The following is a 23,920-nucleotide window of genomic DNA, read 5'->3' as shown; positions in this document are numbered from 1 at the left end:
AATTTAGGCCAGGTTCACTGACATTTACAAACCTTCTTGGCAAAGTGAATTTGGACCAATTTCTAGCTGCTGCTACTACTACTACTACTAAATAATTTTTAAAAACAGTCATAGTTTTGAATAGAAGCCATGTGAAATGTATGTTGGCTGAGCCATAAATTCTTATAACTGGCTGCTGCCATAATTAATACTTTCATACAAACTGCAAAATTAGTACATTTAAAAGAAAGGCACATAAATACTAGGACAAATACGCTATTCAGATTTAGTTTGCATCCAAGCCCACGTACAGAGGAGATATTCAGATTATTATGGTGGTGTTTAAACCCTAGAGAGCCATCAGATAGTCAAGTACTGCTGTGAAGATATGTTACACTGTATCAGCCAAATCCTGTAGCTGGTCTCCAAACATATAAGAGTAACTGATTAGGCAAGCTGTGGCCTAAGGACTCTGTCTGGGACACCAAAAACAACAGTAAGTGCAGAATTGTTTGGTGCAGCAATTCTCAAATTCTGGTTCTTGGCCCTCAAGTTGTCTAAGAAGCACTTGCTGATGGTCATGTGGTGCTGGCTCATCTTTGTTTCCAACTGCAAGTTACATTTAAAGATATCTTAAAGCATATTAAATACTTTCCTAATAACATTTTTACATCTGAGCCACTGGTGCAGTTGCCACAGGGATGCTAACTAATCGTGAAGGGGAGGGTAAGAGGTTCACCCAGCCATGAATTGGAGTGCAGAATTGTCAGTGGGTCAACGTCTTTGTTAAAGTATGGTTCAAACTTTTTAGAATCCATGCTAATACTTAAGTTTCAGTGTTGTTGATTCATAGCTCTTTTGACTTTTTAATTAGGGCTGTCAATTGCAATTAAAACCTGTGATTAACTGAAAATAAAACTAACATGTTAATTTTTTAAATGGTATTAATCGCATATGTCTGGGTGGGAAGGAAGGCATCAGCTGCGGAGAGACCCAACAGTGTCCAGTCACGTGCAGTAACCCAAACCTCCATCAGAGAGTGGGAAAAGGAGAGAAGAGAAAGTGGATCCCATCCCAGCTCTGGTGGAGAAGTAGGGATACTGTCCCATTGCCCCCAGCCAGCCTCTTGCTCCAGGGATCGATACCCTCCTCCCCATGCTGTGCCCAATTGCCCCCAGCCAGCCTCTTGCTCTTGGGGGTATCCTGTAGAGATCAGGAGCTTGGTGAGCTTAGCCTCCCTGCACCAGCCTCTTCTCCCTGCTGCATGCTAAGTCCCTGAGGTTAAACCCACCCTTTCTTGCAGATTAGGGCTCACTCAGCTGAAGGGAGCCCACTTAGCTCAATAAAATGAGGCAAACCTGGCAAGCTGGGCCCAGTACTAGAAACCACCCTTCCAGAAGCAACAGCAAGACACCTCCGTCTCCCTCTTCCTTCTGCACAAATCATTGCCTGCTTTCCCCTCCCTCCACCATCCCCATCCTCCCCGAACACTGAATGCAGATTTCTAAGGTTTCAGAGTAGCAGCCGTGTTAGTCTGTATCTGCAAAAAGAACAGGAGTACTTGTGGCACCTTAGAGACTAACAAATTTATTTGAGCATAAGCTTTCATGGGCTACAGCCCACTTCATCGGATGCATGTAGTGGAAAATACAGTAGGAAGGCACATATATACACAGAGAACATGAAATGAAACAATGGGTGTTACCATACACACTATAAGGAGAGTGATCAGTTAAGGTGAGCTATTATCAGCAGGAGAGAAAAAAGAACTGTTTGTAGTGGTAATGAAAATGGCTCATTTCCAGCAATTGTCAAGGAGATGTGAGGAACTGTAGGGGCGGGAAAATAAGCATGGGGAAATAGTTTTACTTTGTGTACTGGCCCATCCACTCCCAGTCTTTATTCAAGCCTAATTTGATGGTGTCCAATTTGCAAATTAATTCCAATTCAGCAGTCTCTCGGAGTCTGTTTTTGAAGTTTTTTTGTTGTAATATTGCGACTTTTAGGTCTGTAATCGAGTGGCCAGGGAGACTGAAGTGTTTTCCAACTAGTTTTTGAATGTTATAATTCTTGACATCTGATTTGTGTCCATTTATTCTTTTACGTAGAAACTGTCCAGTCTGGCCAATGTACATGGCAGAGGGGCATTGCTAGCACATGATGGCATATATCACATTGGTAGATGTACAGGTGAACGAGCCCCTGATGGCCACAAGTACTCCTGTTTTGATTTCTAAGATGAAACTCTCTTCTTCTTTGGGCAGGAACTGAGCCTGGTGAGCTCAGAAACCCAACCCAACAGGAGCAGCATCAAGAATTCACTCTTCTCCTGCATAACTCACATCCTTACCATCTCCAGAATACTGATTTTTCTGAGATAAAAAAAATCTTACTCCTTCAATAAGCCAAGACTCCTCTAAAGGAGGAAGAAGAATTAAGACAGAGAGGACTTGTAGGTTCTACAATTTCACATTGTTTTATTTTTGAGTGCAGTTATGTAAAAAATAATTCTACATTTGGAAGTTCAAATTTCATGATAAAAAGATTGCACTAGAGTACTTGTATGAGGTGAATTGAAATACATTATCTTTTTTACAGTGCTAATATTTGTAATAAAAATAATAAAGTAAGCACTGTAGATTCTATATTCTATGTTGTAATTGAAATTAATATATTTGAAAATGTAGAAAATATCCACAGATATTTTAAAAAATGGTATTACATTATTATTTGAGTGCATTTAAAACTGCAATTAATCACAATTAACTTTTTTAATTGTTTGACAGTCCTATTTTTAATATCTATTTTGTGTATAAATGTCTATTAAATAAACATAGTCAAATATAATATTTTATGAATATCAAAGATAGTATCATTAGTCTCCTAAACTTTGCATTCTGGACCAAATTCTGCTCTTTTATACTGCTGTCAATCTGGAGAGATTTCCCTGAAATTAGTGTCATTCCAGTTTTACACCAATATAAAGGACAGCAGCATGTGGCTTCCTTATCTCTAAGATCCTGGTAAAGTAAGGCATTTAAGCACATTCTATGGGACTTAAGTATTTGCTTATATTTAAGCATATTTGTAAGTATTTTGTTGAATAGGAATGGACTGCTGACTTGGGGCTTCAGAGATAATTTAGTGTGGAATTCATGCTGTACATCCAGCTTATAAAACACAGCCAGGTAGTGTAGTTTTACTAAATTAGCTTTAAAAGCACTGCTGGAATAAATGGAGTGCTCTGTTTTTTAAAACACAGAATATTGTGTTAACCACAAAATGCACAAATGCTACATGACTTGATATGTCTGGCGTTTGACATCCAATGAATAAAAGAATTGGATTATTAACCAATAGAGACAGTCACTCCACTACCTACTGCAGTAAAGATATCCATTAATGTAAAAGGCATATATTTGCCACCTCATATTACTTAACATTATATCAAATAATTCAGCAAAATAGATGCTATACTCTATATAATTGTGTTTTCCTAATTCTGATTAGCAAGTGTGCCAAAGTGCTTATTGCAAATTCCACAGGACCTTCCTAGGCTGAAAGAAGCCAAAGGGCCTTCTCTTTGTTTTTGAGCCTATTCTTTTTTTCAAACAGTGGTTCAACTAGTTTTCCCCAAAACTAGAACAGAATTCACATTTAGCAGACCATGAGCTAGGATCTTACACTGACCTATTGCAAAGGACCACTATGTCAAATATTCAGGAGTTGTATTCTTTCTTAAAGAAACTTGCACATTCCACTGGGCAGGTTTCTCTTTCTCTACATTTTTAAACATTTTTGTGATAAGAAGCTACCTGAAGCACAAAACCAAAAAGCACTGCACAAAAAAGGCTCCCATGAAGCCCTGCAAAATGAACCTAGAGGTAACACAGGTCTATGTAAGACAGAGGGAGAAATTAAAGAATGCATTGATTAAGTTTCACTTTCACTAAACAAAATAGCCAGTTATCACCCTAGCGTGCATCCTTAGTACTACCGCTAGATGGCAGCCGTGTAATCTGGATTGAAATAGGCACAAGCACAAAAACCAGAGGGAACTTTTTCTCACCTTTGAGATTCTCCACTAGATGACAGTAGCAAGAACCAGACTGAAACAGCCAGTAATGGATTTATGGAGAAAACAATTTTATCCTTACTGTTAAACCCACAGAGAACAGCACAGTTAAGAAACTCTCATCGTTGGCCATTTTCCTGGAAATTACAGTACTTTTTGCTTTTAGGCTTTCTGCCCACCAACCTCAATAATTTACAAAAATACATTTCAACATTGTATGCAATGCACTTTAAGCATATGTACTTGGGCTGGAAAAAACAGATAAAGCATTATTGTAATGTGAATAATTATTTCATAGTGTAATCCATTAACCTCTTAAAGTGTTTTGGGACACTTTTTTCATAAACTGAATGGATTTGCTCTTTCTGACATAGAGATTGTCTACACTAAAACTTCAGCCTGTCAGGAGCCTCATCTAGTAGATGGTTGTCCCGACACACCTACAACACAGTCGTTTTTTGTAGTGTAGACACTAAGTGTATTACTGATGTGTGTTACTGCCTCAAGGCTTTAAAAGACTGCCAAGACTTTAGAAAGACAAGGTGGGTGAGGTAATATCCAATAAAAGTTATTACCTCACCCACCTTGTCTCTCTAATATCCTGGGACCAACACAACTACAATTACACTGCATACATAATATCAAGACTTTGTCATTGTCCAAGGGCCTTGGTTAAGTTCCCATCTACACTACAAAATGGAACCATGTTGTCAGGGGCACCATTTAGGGGGAGCAGGGGACACACTAGCCACCTCCCCCCCACGAGTCTCATAGGGGAGGTCTAGTCACCCTAGCCCCAAATGGAGCTCTTAACAGCAACAGCTTGAGTGTGATATGTGATGAGTTCTGAAGCTGGGAGCAGCGTAGCCTTTGGGGCTGAGAGTTTGTTTATAAACAGAGGCAGGTGATTAGAATAACAAAAGGCTTGTCATTAAAGTAAGTTAAGGATCCTTAGATCATATTGAAAGCATTGCCGGGCACTTCAGTTAAAAAATAGGAAACAAAGGATAGAAATATAGGAATAAAAGGTGAGAGTGGAGAGCGGTAAATAGTGGTGTCCATCAAGGGTCTGTACTGGGACCAGTCCTATTCAACATATTCATAAATGATCTGGAAAAAGGAGTACACAGTGAGGTGGCAAAATTTGCAAATGATACAAAATTACTCAAGATAGTTAAGTCCAAAGCAGACTGCAAAGAGTTACAAACAGGGCCGGCGCTACCATTTAGGCAGCCTAGGCAATCGCCTAGGGCGCCAAGATTATTGAGGGGGCGGCATTTTGCCGGGGGGGCAGCAGGCGGCTCCGGTTGACCTGCCGCAGGTATGCCGGCGGAGGGTCCATTGGTCCGCGGCTCCGGTGGAGCTGCTGCAGTTATGCCTGCGGATGGTCGGTTGCTGCTGCGGCTCCAGTGGACCTCCTGCAGGCATGCCTGCAGCAGCTCCACTGGAGCCCTGGACCAATGGACCCTCCGCAGGAATGCCTGTGGCAGCTCCACCAGAACCGCGGGATCAGCGCGGGGGGCGGCGAAATGGCCTTGCACCTAGGGCGCGAGAAACCCTGGCACCGGTCCTGGTTACAAAGGGATCTCACAAAACTGGGTGACTGAGCAACAAAATGGCAGAAGAAATTCAGTGTTGATAAATGCAAAGTAATGCACTTGGCAAAATATAATCCCAACTATACATACAAAATGATGAGGTCTAAATTAGCTGAACCTGTCAATAAAGAGATCATGGGGTCATTTGTGGATAGTTCTCTGAAAACATCTGCTCTATGTGCAGTGACAATTAAAAAAGCTAACAGAATATTGGGACTTATTAGGAACAGGATAGATAATAAGAGAAAATATCATATTGCCTCTGTCTAAATCCACGGTACATGAATATATTGAATAGTGTGTGCAGATGTGGTCACCCCATCTCAAAAAAGATATGTGGGATTTGGAAAAGGTACAAAGAAGGGCAACAGAAATGATTAGTGGTATAGAACACCTTCTGTATGAGGAGACATTAAAAAGACAGATTTTTCAGCTTGGAAAAGCGATAACTAAGTGGGGGCTATGATAGAGGTCTATAGAATGATGAATGGTGTGGAAAAAATTGTTCACATAACAAAAGAACTAGGCGTTACCAAATGAAATGAATAGGCAGCAGATTTAAAACAGACAAAAAAGTATTTCTTCATAGTCAACATGTGGAACTCTTTGCCAGGGGATGTTGTGAAGGCCAAAACTGTAACAGGATTCCAATAAGAACTAGACAAGTTCATGGAGGCTAGGTCCAGCAATGACTATTAGCCAGGGTCGGCAGGGATCCAACATCATGGTCTGCATGTCCCTCGTCTTTGTTTGCCAGAAGCTGGGAGTGGGCAACAGGCAACTTGACGATTACTTGTTCTGTTCAGTCCCCCTGGGGCACCTGGCATTGGCCACTGTTGGAAGACAGGATACTGGGCTAGATGTACCATTGGTCTGATGCAGTATGGCCGTTCTTATATGGAACCCAGATGTATGTGCTCCCCGCTGTAACCTACTAGACCCCGAGCTCCTCACAGAGTTGGGATAGAACCCAGGAGTCCTGACAGGGTCTCTCTCTCCAAAGAGTTAGTAATAAAGTGAGAATATACTAACCTAACCAACGTCCCTTAAGTGACTTGCCACAAGATGTCAGAATATGTTGTTATTAGAGCTGAGTGGGTCTAATTTATTTAATTTTCTTTCTTTTATAAAGGGATTAGATACAGGGCTCCTGTCCGCTAATTGCTAAGTTATCTGCCAAAACCCTAGAGTTTTCAAGTGCCTAAGTAGCCCCAGAAATCACGGTTAAAGTCATTCCCCTTCCCCTCTAAAATCTGAAATGGCGCCCCTGCATGTTGTCACTGGCTCAGAGGCCAACCCTGTTTTAATCAGGTCCTTGAAGTGGTTGTGGCAATAGGGTAGATGGGATCAAAGAACACACTTTTGGGGAAGGGGAAGGAAACAAAGGTGGCTCTAACCCCCCTTTCTGCCTCCCCCAATCTTGAGGGTGATCTCCCCCTTTCCCTCCCCCACTGTCCCCTCCCCAGCATAAGTGAAAGCAGCTATGGGGCTACTCTGCCTTACATCATGTAGACTGCTTCCTTTAGTGATTGTTCCTCTTGCCTGAGTGTCAGATTGCAGTGCTGTGCAGTCTGGCCTCACCCCCATCCTGTTCCTGATCCACCTCAACACACTTCCCATCTGGAGGGGGGAACAGCTGGCATAACACATGCTATTGATGCTTAGTATCATGGGGAGATTTCCCTGTGTCAGGCCATCCCCAGCTGCCTGTTAGGGCGGTTTACATCCTCTTTGTGCCACTGCAGACATGCACAGAGGGCTTGCCTTGGTTCAGGGATTTGGTCCAATGAGCACAGAGGATACTTCATGGGCTGAATAGAACTTACTTACGTGCTCCTCCTATGTGTGCACACAGTTTGCATTGTCAACAGCAGGTTGTGATACAGTATTTGTCAACTTAGCTTGTATTTTCATTATCCTGAATAATTCTGAGATATCAGTCTGTTTATGTAAGCTATTTTAACACTTTCAGGTGTTCCATTTATTTGCACATGATCCTTATCACATCATTTAAACAGAATTCATTCTTTAACCCCTTGAATGTGGATCTGCTATTCCAGTTTCTGCTCTAGAACTCAAATTCTGTGATATGGCATATAACAGAATACTGACACTGTCACTTTAGTGGGTGATACACTGGTGACAGAGTGTGAGGGATGCGAGGCAGTAGTGAAGTGGTAAATTGAGGCCCTGTCTCTGGCAACTGAAGAGCACGTGGGCTTTGTTTGTTTGTTTTCAAGTGTTGCGAATAACCCAAGCATCTAGGCCAGCTCTGTGAGAACTTGAATGCTCTGTGGCTGCAGCAATTTACTCCCTAGTCCAAGCCCCTACTAGTATCTAATTTATTGCTTTGTAAAACACTTTGAAATACCTTGAATGCTACATTGTCACACTCTTATGATATAACAACTGGGGTAGATCTGGAATGTGTGATATAGGATTTTGCATAGTATGTGGACAGGTAGCAAAAATGTCTATGTCCTGGCTATATGCACCATGTATCTGAGATTAGAGTCTGGTCCAGATCACTGTTCAGAAGAAAAAGCCATTAAATGAGCATCTTATTAATAGTGCTGTGAAGTACACAGATAACATAAAGCTGGTACTGTAGTGCTCAGTGTACTTATCTCTTTCAAGGACTGACTCCTTATGCTGAATAGGGATTTTGTAAAACTTAGATGTCAAATAAATTGCATTCATGACAACAACTTTGAAATTCAGATAAAACCAGAGGAGGAAAATATTTTCATAAAAACATTTATTGGAAAACCTCTGTGACTGGATTTGGCTGTATCAAGTAAATAATATGCTAACAGTGACTATTGCAATCAAGATGCAGATAGCAAATACCACAAGCAGGAAAATTAGGCAGCATTTTAAATGTTTCTTTTCTCTCTCTTTCTTTTTCAGCAAGGTGTCATACCCAGGGGTATAAATATCCCCCATCCAAAATTGTAGATCATTAGGATTTTCCTGAAAGAAAGATCAGAAAATGAACTCAGCTCCTCTGTATTGTACGTAAAGTCACCAGAACATAGTTGGTCAGGAGTATTTTGATTATCACTTAGTAATTAATGAATTTAAAACATCACAATTCAAATCAGAAAAATTTACACTTGAACTCTCGGCAGCACTAGATGCTGAATAATGTCCCATGGAGGACTATTAAAATCATAGCTCTCAGCCAGGAACCTAATGTAGGATATCAGCCATTGAAATGTGACAGAGACCCAGAAGAAACCTCCTGACATTCTCATCCTGATACAGAGGTGCTAATTTACAAATGCAGATAGTCACTTCTCAGCAAGGAGAACGGTCAAACTCCCTCCAAAGTACTACACACTAACTCACAAGCAGACAGGAGTACTGGTGGTGAGGATGTGGTTATGAGAAGCTAAATTATTTGAAAAAGTATATAGAGGCATAATTTATTTGTCCAGGTTCTTATATGGCCACCATCAACATGGTATTTTAGGGCTAGATCCACAAAGGGACATAGCTGCTGCAGTGCCTAACATTTAGGTACTTTGACACCTAATGGAATCCACAGCCCTGAATGAGACACATGAGGAGAGAAGCACCTCAGAATGGAAAGCCAGCAAGCTGAGCAAGGAACCACCTACACTAGTCACTAGGAACTGCTGAGGAGAGAGGCAGGACTTTGGCCAGTGAGACCTAATGGATGAGTTGCTAGCCCAGTGATTAGGGCACTCAAGTAGAAACCCTGGGTTCCAGGCCCTGCTCAAATGAATGTTTAAGTATTTTATAAAAAGTTAGATCAGCTTCAACAGGTGAGATGGAAACATTCCCCTCCCCTTCAAAACAGCTGATTCAAGTCTCTGCTCCAAATCAGGCAGAGAGGGGCTTCAAATCTAGGTCTCCTAGGTGAGTATCCTAATTACTGGGCTTTTGGGGACCACCTCCCCTCAGCTGTCTTTTGTGTGGACTAGGCATGCTCTAAGAAGGCCTATCTGATCACACTCAGCAGCCAAAACAGGCAGGGGAATGCCTAATGTGAGACCATGCTGATGCTTAGATGAGAGCTTTGTGTCAAGCAGATCAGCAAAGGCAGGACTTAGGCAGCTGCGAGCATACACACTGGCAAACATTTAGGCACCCTGGGGACTTTACTAGCGGAAACTCAAGTGCCTAGTGACCTTAGATACCTATGGAATTAGGCAGCAGTTGAGCAGGGCTTTCAAGGATCTCAATAGTGGATAAATATTGGACTTAGGTCCCCTAAAGTGGGAGTTAAATACATAAATCGCTTTGTAGATCTAACCCTTAGTACCTCACAAACAAATGTGAATTTTTCCCCACATCGCCTGTGTGAGAGAGGAAAATACTATTATATCCATTTTAAAGATGGGGAAAAGTGACATGAAATGACTTGCTATATGTGACAGAGGACAGCTGTGACAGAGCCAGGATTGAATTGCAGTCTTTAGTGTCCTAACCATACTACTATCCTACCTCTCGTGACTGGATCCGCATGGAATCCTTACAAAAACATATTCAGATTTACTTCTGAAACCAGAATCACCAGCAAATGAGCACAGCATTTTATTCAGTGGTTCAAGTATAAATACAATGCATAACATCTAGGTTTGTTCATGTATGACTCTACGGCACAATACCTTTAAGTAGCTAGCCAGGTTAGAATGCAGTGAATGCTTGTCATAGTCTTCAACAGTCCAGGAAGGGTTTTTTTTCCTCTCTGCCCAGTCATCATCAGTTCGGATGTCAGTGTACAAGGGATTGCTCTTGATGGTGGATTTCAAGGTGACAGTCGTTATGTGTTTACCAAGAGCTTTGTCAATCATTGTTGGGCTGACCCCACTGAATTCTAAGCCAGGATGCTCAAAGACATTTCTTTTTTCTCTCTGCAGGATAGTCAGGACAAAAAATGGTTATCATCCTCAATCTTCTCATGACACAGATGCCCTTAACATTCGCAGTCTATTGTGCAGTAGAACTAACTTTAAAATAATAACTGCCTATTCTTTTTGTTATGGTCTAGAAAGACACAAGAGGGCTGGTTCTCCACCTTGTGCAGCCTTTCTTCTTGTGTGGAACAAGGACCTGTGCAAAATGAGTGCCAAATGCTGCTGTCGGTATGAGCTGTCATGGTAATGCCTGTTGGAAGAGAAGACTGTCATAGAAAACAGGTGCAACAAAATAACTGCCATAAGAATTGGGTTTAGAATTGCAGTTCTGATGAAGACAAAGGAAATATATGATGCTGAAGCAGAGTTGTGGGGACCAAAATTCATTAGCGATTGAGGGCCCAAAACACACATGGGTGTAACTTTGCATAGCTTCTCTCTTGCCTTATTCTCTGCAGAAACTAAACAGATTCCACTGATTGTGCCTTCACCGAACCCTTTATTTTAAGCTCCCTCCAGTATTTCCACAACAGCCCCAGTGCAACAATCTATTTACAGCACCACTATGATTTTTTTTTTTTGGCCCTCTCCTCAGGACCTGAGGAGCACAGACGTCTCTACGTAACTGGGCTCAACAAGCTCTGGCTCTTTATCAACCTTGAGCTGATGAAGTATTTGGCAGTTTATCCCAGCCAACCCAGACAGCCTGATTGTTTAATTCCCTCCATCAACTTTCTTAAGAGGAACTAATTAGTACCTGAGTGATCAGAGTGCAGACTCACCTGTTTGTTCCCTGCACCCTGTCACAGTGGCTTATGCGGATATATCTTGATTGCCTTAGTGAAGTTGCACCATTTGACAGCAGGTGTGACATTCTTATCCCAGGTCTGGATTCTTTGTGTCAAGCAAAAGAGCTGGATCAGTATAAAGGGGCTGGTGAAGGTTCTGTAGAACTCTCCAAGAGTTGGCAAAGCTGTTGCGAATATTGTGCAGGCCAATAGCCACTAAGGGATCAGACAATCTCAGTATGCTGTTACCAGAAACCTGAACAGCATAATTTCAGCTCACCACAATTCCCTTTTCACTGCTACTTTGAATTAAATGAATTTTAGCAGCCCTGGAAGACACATTTAAGATACATTCATCACATCCCTTAAATAAATTTATAAGGCAGTCCCAGAATTGCTCTTACAGCATATGTGCAGTACAAATGAAACTCTCCTGGTTAGAAAATAACATTTCTCTCCTACTTCCTTAACATTTCTTTGGACTGGAAACTTTGATTTGAGACAGCTGAAGTCTGAGCCTGGACTAGTGTCTGCATTATAGGGAGCACTGGAGAGGAATTAGAATCACATACTAAAGCAGCCTTATTAAAAAAAAAATTTTCAGAGAAGCGATCAAAACAGATTTTCAAATACTCCTCCCCACACTTCCTTAAAAGGTCTAACCAGCTTCAAAATTCATTTACCCAAAAAAGGTTTCAGAGGCAAGGAAATGAAGATGTTTTTTCCAGCCTTCCGAGGGATAAATGAAGAGATTTAATATATACTAATTCCTCAACCATCATGTGTGGGGGAGAGGGATGGGTATGAGGGGGTTGGTTTCTTTTAAAATAATGTGAGAAGGGAGAGAAAACAGCAGATTCTATATACATAATCCAACGAGGACGCATCATTCAGGCATTCATATCACTCTTCCATGCACAAGGAACTAAGTGTGTTTCCCATCCATAATCATCATGATCTGGTATTAGAGAGCAGATGGAGCCCCAGTACCCACAGCCCATGTGTTAGCTCACTGCAGTTGCCATATGTCAGTATTTAACTTTGACAGAGCTTTCACATCACAATTTTAAACTGTTGGCATTTTAAACTGTCTACTCTTGCTGCCTGCATTTTACTGTGTTTCTTATTTAGAATTCTTCAGTTACATTAATGATGCTTCCTGCAGGCTTGCGAGATGGATGTACTTGGAGAACATAGTGTAAGATCTGAAGAATGGCCATACTGGATCAGATCAATGGTCCATCTAACCCAGTATTCTGTCTTCTGACAGCAGCTGGTGCCAGGTGCTTCAGAGGGAATGAACAGAACAGGGCAACTGTTGAATGATCCATCCCTTGCTGTCCAGTTCCAGCTTCTGACAGATAGAATCTTAGGGACACCTTAGATTCACTATTCAAGATTTTATAGATGTCTGTAAGTTACCTTAGTTACCTCTTATCTAAGTTAAACGATCCCAGTCTTTTTTATCTCTCCCCATATGGAAGCTGTTCCATACCCTTAATCATTTTTGTTGCTCTTCTCTGTATTTTTTCCTATTCTAATTTATCTTTTTTGAGATGGGGCAACCAAAACTGCACACAGCATTCAAGGTGTGAGCATACTATGGATTTTAGTGGCATTGTGATATCTATGCCTTTCCTAATGATTCCTAACATTGTGTTAGCTTTTTTAACTGCTGCTAGATATTGAGCAGATGTTTGCAGTGAACTATCTGCGACTCCAGGATCCCTTTCTTGTGTGGTAACAAGTACAGTGTATGTACAGTTGAGATTATGTTTTCCAATGTACATCACTTTGCATTTAGCAACATGAAATTTAATCTGCCATTTTGCCTCACTGTTTACCCATTTTTTACACATCCTTTAAGCATATGTTGAAATGTGCTGGTCCTATATAGATCCTTGGGAGTTCCCGCTATTTACCTCTTTCCACTGTGAAAACTGACCATTTATTCCTACCCTTTGTTTCCTGTCTTTTACTCAATTACTAATCCATGGCAGGACCTTCCCTTTTATCTCATGACTGTTTACTTTGCTTATGAGCATTTGGTGAGGGACCTTGTCAAAAGCTTTCTGGAACTCTAAGAACACTATATCCACTGGATCACCCTTGTCCATGTTTGTTGAACCCCTCAAAGAATTCTAATAGATTGATGAAACATAATTTCCTTTTACTAAAGCCATGTTGACTCTTCCCCATTGTGTTCATCTATGCATCTGATAGTTCTGTTCTTTACTTATGATAGTTTCCACCAATTTGCCTGTAATGAAATTGGCATACTGCCCTCTAATTGCCAGGATCACCTCTGGAGACTTTTTTAAAAATAGGAGAAGCTTACGTTGAAGAAATGTGCACTCTCACCAGGGGAATGTTCATTCTGCTCAGGTTAAAATATTGTGAAAAGAATGTGCCTTGACAGTGTGGAGTTTTAAAGCAGTTGTTTCAAATAAAAATATTTGAAAATAAAGATAGATTCAAAATTGGTTCAAATTTTTCTCATAAAGCCAATGCATGGTGATTTGGCCTCATGTTATTGGTGATACCCCAGATAATCTAATTACCTCTTCATCCCAGCAATTACTATACCTTCAGCCTCATGGGGAACAGTGATATAGGAATGTGGGTATACAGTATCCATGAGCATAATCAAAGGGAAGAAGTGATGGCAGAGGCAGCTAGAATTTTGATGAGAATAGGAGTGGTAAATGTGATGGGAGATTTGCAGTAAAGACGTAGTGATGTGGGGGTGATGATGTAAAAGAAGAAAAAAAACCTTTTGAAGTGATCATTAAGATGACCCATAGAAGGTGTGAGGAGAGCTTAACATAGGAATCATAACATTCAAAAACCAGTGGGAGAACACTTCAACCTCTCTAACCACTCAGTGACAGACTTGAAGGTGGCAATTTTGCAACAAAAAAACTTCAAAAATAGACTCCAAAGAGAGACTGCTGAACTCGAATTAATATGCAAATTAGATACAATTAACTCAGGCTTAAACAGAGACTCAGAATGGTTGGGTCATTACACTCATTGAATCTATTTCCCTATGTTAAGTTCTCCTCACACCTTCTATGGGTCATCTCAATTATCACTTCAAAAGGTTTTTTTTCTCCTGCTGATGATAGCTCATCTCAATTGATTAGACTCTTCCTGTTGGTATGCATACTTCCACCTTTTCATGTTCTCTGTATGTATAAATATCTCCTGTCTGTGTGTTCCATTCTATGCATCCAAAGAAGTGAGCTGTAGCTCAGGAAAGCTCATGCTGAAATAAATTTGTTAGTCTCTAAGGTGCCACAAGTACTCCTGTTCTTTTTGAGAAGGAAAGATGCTGCCTTACAGAAGTAGAGGTTTAGATTTAAGGGATAATAAGACAGAGAGATAGCAGGTACCCTGCAAAAAAGATTATGTACACAAAAAGCAGAGAAATAGAAGAGGGGTAATATGCAGAAAAATATTACATATACTAATTCACAACCCCTTTGCATAGACTTTCATGCTAACCAGATTGTGTTCATAAGAATGTTCAATGAAAGGGAAAGCACTGTGAATCCTGGTACAAATATGCAAGTACACAAGTATCGATTATATATATATAACACAAGTTAGAGAAATTAGCTTGACAGCTCTTTGTGGATTTGGAATTGATGGGATCTAAAACAGAAATAATAGCATATGACTTAGGTGACTATTCATAGACTAGACATAGTGAATTGGGAGCAGTGAATGTGTTCAAGTAAAGAACATGATCCATCAAAACCAGGAAATCAAAAATGAAGGCAGAAACTTGGTTTCAAGCCCATTTTACTGAAAGTAGGGATCAAAGGAATTTCTACACAATAGGTGATTTTACATATTGTAGGTCAAATTCTGTTTGCTATATATATTATATAACACCTTGTAACAGATGTTCTTACATAACTGGTCACTTTACTAAACTAGAATAATATTTGGTTCGCCGTCTTTTGCTCCCACAGTGCCTCCTTCCCCTGAGCTTGCTGAGCCACATGACTTCTATGGCATGGCTGACATTAACCTTTAGCTCCTAGACATGTTGAAGGTGGGATTGCAAATCATGGGAAGGGTGGGGGAATGGACTCTGCCATGGAGGAAAATCTTGTTTGATTGGCATTACAGAAATGCAATCCAGAGGTGACAAAGGCAATAATAACTGTGATAAGTCTCCTACTTTGGGGTAAAATTTGCAATCTTTGTGCCAGTCATAGATGACTAAAAAGTGCTCTTGGCTACAGCTGCACCATGACCATCTGGGTATTCAAGAGGCTTATAGATTGCAACCAATGCTAAGAAAATGTAAAGAAACTGCACCTAATGAGGGGTCAGATATCAGTTTCACCATCTCGGCTAGCTGTTATACACAGCCTACTAGCATCACCTTCATCTTGTCTGAACTGAACTTCAGCCAGCTAGTCCTAATCCAGGCCTCAATCTTGGCTAAACATTGGAGTGCTGAGTGACTGCCCTGGCTGAGTCCAATGAAAAACAGATGTAGAGCTGAGTGTCATCAACATATCAATGACAATGCAGCCCAGATCAGCTCAGTATCTCCTCCAGCGGCCTCAAATAGAAACCGAAAAGGTAGGGTGACAGAATGGAATATTGGCAGAAACTCACATGAGAGAACCCTTGAGGCAGAAGAGCAATCACTCAGCACTATACCATCTGGGTCCTCTCAAAAGGAAGGAATGGAGAAATTAAAGCACCACTTCATCTATCCTTGTCAGTGTCCACAACTGTGCCAACAAAACCTCATGGTCAGTGGATCAAAAAGCAGGTGGTAAATGTGAAAGTGTCAGTGTGTGCACTTGGTCTATCTCAATTGCCAGGAGGAGATAATTAATGAAAGAGGCAAGGGCTGTCTGTACCTAGCTAGGCCTAAAATCAAACTGATAGTGGTCCAGAGAATTTAATTACTACACAGATTGCCAAGAATTGCTTCATCACAAGCTCCTCAATAACAATGAAAGTGGGTGGCAAGGAAACAATTACATTAGCTAATAATTAGCATAAGTTAATTCTGTGGAAAGTGTTAGAGAGCTTATTCCTTCACTCTCACCCTTCCCTGGTCCTTCTCGCATGAACAGAGAGCAACAATACCTGAAGTCCGAAGGTGCAAACAATTCGATGTTTATTGGGGTGAACTTCCAGCAAGCTTAAATTCAAGTTCCTTTTCCTTCTTTTTCAAATCTCAACTTACTTCCTGTTTGCCCCTAATTTATATAGTAGTATTTTCTGCTATACCTTAACCAATCATTCTACTAAAATTTACCTAACCAATCCTAACGTATTGTAACATGATGAGCTAACCAATTATATCCCACCACCTTAATTAGTTTACACCTAGCAAAATTAATTATACAGCAGACAGAAACAATCAGAGAACCAGACAGAGACCATGCAAATAAACATATAAAACAATACAGAAGTGAGGATTTCACAACTACATCTATACAGACATAAGGGTTCTCCAGCTGTGTCTATTGATAAGTAAGTTCTTGCCAGAGAGGATGCGATCAAACTAAGTTTCCTTTTATATCTTCTAGGCTCTTCCCTTTCTCTGGAGGTGATAGATCAAATCACCTTCCTAACAGTCCCAGATTGCCTTATTTTAATATGACTAGTTTGGAATGTGAGGAAGTGACCATACATTTCCCAGTTTATGGCTGCTAAAGAACCAGGCCTTAGACTGTCACAGTAAGAGAAGGCCACTACACAGACAGTGATTTTTGATTCTCTCTTTTATACCTCTATAACTAACTAAGTGATAAGAATACACCTGAAGTCTTAAAGTATAGGCCTTTGCAGACAGGCCTGAATATCTATATCCTAACAGAAAGTGATTAATTTATTATACAGCTCAGAGCATAATGTCACACCTCTGAGAAATGCACTAGCACGGATCCTTGTCTTCCTTTAAAGGCATGCTTCTGGGAAACTAGTGTGACAGAAAGGAACTGCTATGTACTATCTAAGTATCTGGACATGCAATAATGCTCTGAATATTATACACAGTATTCTTGTAGCTGTGTCAGCCCCAGGCTCTTAGAGATGAGGTGGATGAGGTAGTATTTTTTATTGGATAAACTTCTCTCTCAGCTTGTGTCTCTCAGCAATAGAAGTTTGTCCAATAAAAGATATTACCTCATCCACCTTGTCTGTGTGAATATTATATAAGTGACCTGGTCACTGAGATAAAGTTACTGTATAGCTATTGTGGTTTATTAGCATTTCCCATATGAATGTATCTAACTTAATGGGGAAGGGGGGAGGCTGTGGGAAGAACAAACAGGAAAGGAACACCATGGTTCTCTAGATAAGCAACGTCAAACAAATGCTTGGAAGACAAGGGGTCCAGCTGTTACCTTCAAGGTTGTTGTAGCCAACAAATTGCAAGTGTTGTTTTGCTAGAGCTGGCAGGCTGGAGATCAAAAGAACATTAAAGAGTTAAAAAAAATGTTCTCAAGGGAAGAAGGGAGTGGGTCACTTGCCAGAAGCTGTCCAGGGAGACAGGTTGACAGATAGGGAGAGGCTCTGCTGAATGAGTTACCTTAGGGAAAAACAAGCATTAGTATAGGTTGGTTTATTGTCTTAAATCTGTTAACTCTGAAATGCTTTTCATCTGATACATAATACTCGACTTGAAGGAGGCTGTCTGATCGCAGGTTACTGCTGCCATTGCTCCGAGAGAAGGAAATAGACCTGCAGGGGCTGAGCCTGAGCCAGACTTTTTGAGGTAAATCACAGTTGGTACACAGGGTACTGAAAGTACCAAGATTATTTTACTTCATAGTTATATGACAAAAATATACAATAAGAGGGAATGAATATTCACTCTGCCTGACACCAAAATAGAAAGTGAAAAAAAGCTTTTGCTCTGAAATGAAGATACGTTTATCAGACTGCCTTATATAATGGAATAAATGAAGATACTTATAGGTGAAGGAAACACATGAGCACTTAAGTGCACTTCAGTTTGAATGATCTCATGACAAACATCCCAAGAAACTCACAAATACATGGCTGAGAAGTCGCTTTGCACAAGGAGGCTTGAGTAGCAACATTTCTTAAAAGAAAATGAATTTCTGGACAGGGAGTTTAAGCCATGCTCAAGGTTTAATAACTTTAGGAGGCTGTAGATCACAGCCACTTGTTCAAAACTGAAACACACCCCTCCTGTTTCTGAATTAACTAACTCTTGCACCCCCATTAGCCTGCTCATCATGTTATTCACAAACCATTAGCTCTGCACTGTGCTATCGTGTTCATTTTAAAGTCTGGAATGCATCAGGTATTTAGTTTCTTCTTATTTGCACATCAGCAGAAAAGAGAAATAAAAATGCACATTGTGTTTAAGTGCTTTAGCTGGATCTACAAATGAACATGGTGAAAAGGAGAGTTTGAGCCTTACATATAACTTTTTAAAAAATAACACTCTAATTTGCTTTCCATAGGAAATGGTGATTTGAGTAGCTTCCCTTTGAGAGGGCCACCCTAGTGCTGGAATGAATTTCAGAAGAATTCTCTCCAGGGGGATTATGAGGAAGATGCCATTTTAAGGGAGAATATTCTCTATAGATTTAATCCTATTGGAAGTTTTCAGTGATGGCTCAATGACAGCTAGTCTTACTTCATTAAAATAGGCTGGGACATTCCCTTCTGAGGAAAGGGCTGTTTGGATCTCCTCATACCTGCACAAAGTGGTGGGATGGGAGATAAGCCACCATCACTCCCAGTCTCTTGAATCTTATGGGCATCTCTTCTTGAGGTTAGTGCACTGTGCTGGGGAAGGGAGAAGGTGGGTTAATGTGTTATAATCCTATGTGAGGGGAAGAAAAACTGTCTTTATTGTAAGGATGATCCTTATTTTAATAAAAGAATTGGCTGTCCCATACTAAATCATTCTATCACCCCTTGCAACCCTATCATTGGAAACTCACCACCCCTCAATATGGCCTGGCTGACCATCTGCAGGTGGCTAAGCCTCTAGACGGGTGCCCAGGCCAAATCTGAATGGGACCAGCTGATAAATAGCCAGAGGTTAGAGGGGCATGCAGGGAAATTGGGGTCTCTGGTGGGGTGATTTGCAGGGGCAAAGATGAGGAGTCCAATTCCTGCTCCCCTCAGCACTGCAACTGTGCTGCACACTGGGCTGGGCCCCTTGCGATGCCTCAGTAATTGCCAGGCTGTGGCGTGGGTTCCATCGAGGTGGTCCAGTGCTGGGCACAGGATACAGAGCGGGAGTCTCAGAGCAGAAAGTGAAGCTTTCAGAGATGGGTCAGGAGCAGAGCCAGGTGGAGAGAATCCACTGGGGGCCCTGCAGCAGGAAAGCGGAGATGAGGGTTCCTGAGGAAGCAGGATTCCCCAATCACTGCAAATTGGAGAAGTACAAATGGGCTTAGGCTTATTTACCCTCCTCAGAAAGTAGCCAGGCTACCCTGAGGGGTGACCAGAGGGGAGAGAAGTGCACAGGCTACTTGCTTTCAGGACCAGTGACCTTCTTTCTAGAACTGAGCAGCATCTGACATCACAGAGGGTGACAAGAAGTTAATTGTGGGGAGCAGGTTACCTCCCGTTTTAAAGTGATTCTTTCATTTTACTCTTTCCCATGTCCTCCAGGGCTGGGATAGTGAACAAGAAGCAAAGGTGGAGTGTGTAGGGGGAAGAGAGGCAGCATCTTATAGCCCCACACACATACAACAGTTTTTCCTGAATTCAAACCCTGATGGCTACAGCTATGTGTCACATTATAGTTACTCTCACTACACCCATTCCCCCAACATGCTGAGCTTTTCTGTGTCCTACTTTGGAAGAAGGAAGTTGTTTGGCCAGAGCAATAATGTACATTAAGATGTTTCATGTTGAAGAAGCTGCCGTAGATGTTGTGCATCACTGCACCAAAGTTGTCTGATCTCACCAGGGCAGGGAGGGAGACTGACTAGACTGGTGTCATAGTGAATTAATGGCAGAGTTGAAGAAAATCTAACTGCCCTCTTGCTTGGTTCAGGAGGTTCTCAATGCACAGTGTGCATCGTGCTCTCCTATACATTTAATCTTTCAGGTGGAAGAGAACTGAGTAACATGTGTGGCCATTATGGGACCTCCAGAACACAGCACTTGCCCTGAGGAGTTCAGTGTGGCCTGTCGCCTCTGTCATCACCTAGAGACCTACGGACGTCTCAAGTTTCATGAGTCATCATCCCTGAAGAAAAAAAAGTAACTTTCCGTACTGTCAGCACGTACGTGTGTGTGCGTGCACGTGCGTGCATTAGGAAAACTGTCACTTATTTTTGCAATAAAATGTTGGCAACCTTCCTCCCTTCTGAGGGGAACTTCTGGGGCAGCTGCAGTGGGAGTCATCCCTAGCAACTTGGCTCCAGTAGAGTCACATAGCTAGAGAGCCGAAGAGGGGAGCAATTGCCCCTCCTCTCCCCACCATGAAGTGGTTCTGTCTTTCAGCAGATCCACTGAGGTCTGAGCACTTTCTGGAGCTCAAAACCCAAGCTGGTTCCATAGAGGACACAGGACTAGGTTTTTATATTTTGCAATCTGGGGAAAACTGTATGAGGGCAACCTCTACTTAAAGGGTTTCTTCTTTTCTTCCCTATTTCTGTGTCCTCCTTTGTCTTTCACCCTAACTACTATCCAGGAATAACCCACTGGCATCTGCTTAAGTAACTCACGCAACAGCAGTCATGAAAGCAAAGTTAATTGGATGGTACACAATCATTAACTGTTAATGTCAGTTATTATGGGGAGACAGCAACTGCTTCTTATCGTTAAGGATGTAACTGAGTTTCCAGTTTAAGCCTGAATTTTTCTCTTCCAGAATTTTTCTTCTCTCTAGCTCCTACCTGCGTGTTGTTCCTGGGAAGTTTCATACACATACTGGGAAATGCTAAAAAATACCACAACCAGGAGTTAGCAGGTCAGTGCCGGTACTAAGAGGTGTGGAACTATATAACAGTGATAGGGTTTGAGCCCATGGTATCAGGAAGATTGTTCTCATACAGCCTGCTCCTGCTCCCATTGAAGTTGATGTCAAAACTTTCACTGACAGGATCAAGGACATGCAGTGGCTGCAACCACAGCAAAAAGCTCAAACCCAAATTTCATTTGTTTCTGAACCACAACATTTATAAGGAATAATAAATAAAGAAGTCAAACACATTCAGGTCTTTCCTTTAGACCTTACCTGTAAATAGACTTTGTTGTGCCATTGCTGTGCACCTGGAAAAGCTGCTTCTGGAAATTTTACTAGGCTGGCTTGTAGAAAGGCGGAGTTTTTCATTAAAGACTTCACATCGAGTTGTAGGAATTTATCAGGATGGTTGTTGTTTGGCAAAACAGAGAAGTCCATGTTCCCCATCTATTGAGAAATAATGAAAACAGCCCAGTCTTCTGGTTCCTGGCTGCTGTGGGCTCCTTCTATTATTAATGAAGTGAAAAGGGATCCTGCAGTTGCCTGAAACTGTAACTGACCCCTGCTTGGTGTCACGCTCACTTATATCATCTACCAATGATAAAAAGATCATTTAGAAGCAGCATAGCAGGCAAGACATGCTTCCTGAAGTGCCTAGCTTAAGTTTTCAAGTTTAAGGACCATTTTGATAGATGTATATGTGCTCATTAAAACTAACAGAGTATCAGTGACTAGATGCATGAGACACTTAAATGCATACCAGCACCTCCTTAAGTGACTTGCCAAAGATCTCAGGCTTACAGTATTTCTTTCTCAGCTAATTAGAAGCAGTTCATACCACAACAGGAATGGTGCAAGTCCTTCAGCAATTATTCTCTGGGGATACTAACTCATTTCATTTTGTCACACAGTTCAACACAGTAGTTTGATGTTATAACGGTAACATACACATTCTCAGATTAAAGGGATATTTCGTCAGTAAGTTTTTCCTCAATATGGGGAATATTAGTTTATTTCATCTACTGAAACTGCAAGCATTCCTTAGGAGCTTAATCTTTCTTCAAATCAATGGAAAACTCTAATTGACTTCAATAGTATAAGATCAAGCCCTTACTTTTCATTATTGTATCTGTGATGCTTGTATTTTATTTCAGAGTTTGATACTTTTAGTATTTCATATTTATAAAGTCACGTTGATTTTGACTGATGAAATTTCCTTCCTTCAGCCTAGCCACCAACTATAACCGGTACAGGTAATAAAAAACACCAAGCTTTTACTCTTTTTTTTAATTCAAATTCACATTTCTAATTCTTGTATTTTATTTCAGATGTCCTTGCCATCTTGCCAAGTAGTTTAGATGCAAAAAGTAGGTTTTAAAAAAAAGATTTTTTACAAAAACATTTAAAAGAAATATCTTAATCTCTCTTTTTTTTAATTTATGAAAACTATTTTGGGTTAGATTAAACAGTTGTGGTGATTGCAGCATGAACTTTGCAGAGTTGTGTTAAAGCATAAAAAGTAGGAAGTGAAAAATGACAATATACAAAAGTTATGCTGTCTAATCAGTTCTCACTCTCAAAAATGGGTGAAACAGAAAAAGGAAAACAAACAGTTTTAATAGTGACAGTTTCAATAATGCAGGGTGTTATTGGTACCAAATAAATAATTTGTAACAATGAATTAAGACGTTTCACCTTCTTTTTGTTCATTGAGTGTCCATGACTTTCACCAAATGTATTTATTTGATCGCATTTGTGACCTCTGTTTATTCTGTAGCTGCCAGTTGGAATGCCATATTAGAGCAATATTGCTTGGTTGTGACTGGTCACAAATCAGATGACATAGTTTCTTTTTGACTGGATGAATAAACTCTAGAAGTGCCTGCTTTAGCAAGGTATGCAACTGTACATAACTTTAAGCATGTGACTAGTCCTATTGACTTAAATTTAACTGAAGTTAGTGCCTAATTTTAAGCATATGAGGCTCTTCAGCTCCCATTTAACCAAGCACTAGCAAGGCAGTCAGTCACTTTGCAGGACTGGCACCTATATAAATGGATAAACAGAGCCCCAGACAATTTATTTGTTATAAATGTACAGTTTGAAATGATCTGACTTGTTGAGCAGCTCAAGTTGTACTGAAATTATTACTCCCAACAAAATGGCACTTCAAAATGCACTGAAATTTGGCTTGACTAAATAATTTTTCAAATACCTCTGCGAAGTTGCATAGTTAGGCAAGAGGAGTTGCTGCCTCCTTGCAGGACCTACAGTATGGCTGGTGTGATGAATGACCAAATACAACATGTGACTGAAACATTTATTGCTCTATCTACTATTCAGTTTCTAATTTGGTTTTAGCACAATGAAGTTATTCAGAATTGGGTCAGATATTACAATTAGTCAGTAGTTACTTCACAGGATCTGAACTCTCATGCCACTACCTCATTGGAGGTGAAGGGCTTAAGCCTACTTTCCTGATGCTCCAAAGACTACTCTAGCATACCACTCGTTCATTTTTGTTTGTGTCTTTGTAGGGCTTTACAGGGAAGACATGGAATGCTATAGAATGGAATATACTGGTAGATTACAGTTTGAGACATTCAGGAAGTTATTGATTTAGTTTAATAGTTGTATAGTCCTATGCCGCT

General features: G+C 40.8%; 1 protein-coding gene across 1 annotated transcript; it reads right to left on the bottom strand.

The window, feature by feature from the left end:
* Positions 1-8,445: 8,445 nt before the first annotated feature.
* On the bottom strand, positions 8,446-21,707 carry MINAR2 (membrane integral NOTCH2 associated receptor 2). The gene is made up of 3 exons (XM_050946008.1): positions 21,543-21,707; positions 10,290-10,535; positions 8,446-8,625 (listed from the first exon to the last, which is right to left on the bottom strand). The coding sequence occupies exons 1-3, from the start codon at positions 21,705-21,707 to the stop codon at positions 8,446-8,448; spliced, it is 591 nt and encodes a 196-aa protein (XP_050801965.1).
* Positions 21,708-23,920: the final 2,213 nt, after the last annotated feature.

The sequence above is a fragment of the Gopherus flavomarginatus genome, chromosome 3 (assembly GCF_025201925.1).
Source record: "Gopherus flavomarginatus isolate rGopFla2 chromosome 3, rGopFla2.mat.asm, whole genome shotgun sequence".
Classification (NCBI taxonomy): Eukaryota; Metazoa; Chordata; order Testudines; family Testudinidae; genus Gopherus; species Gopherus flavomarginatus.
This window is presented reverse-complemented; position numbering and strand designations above follow the sequence as displayed.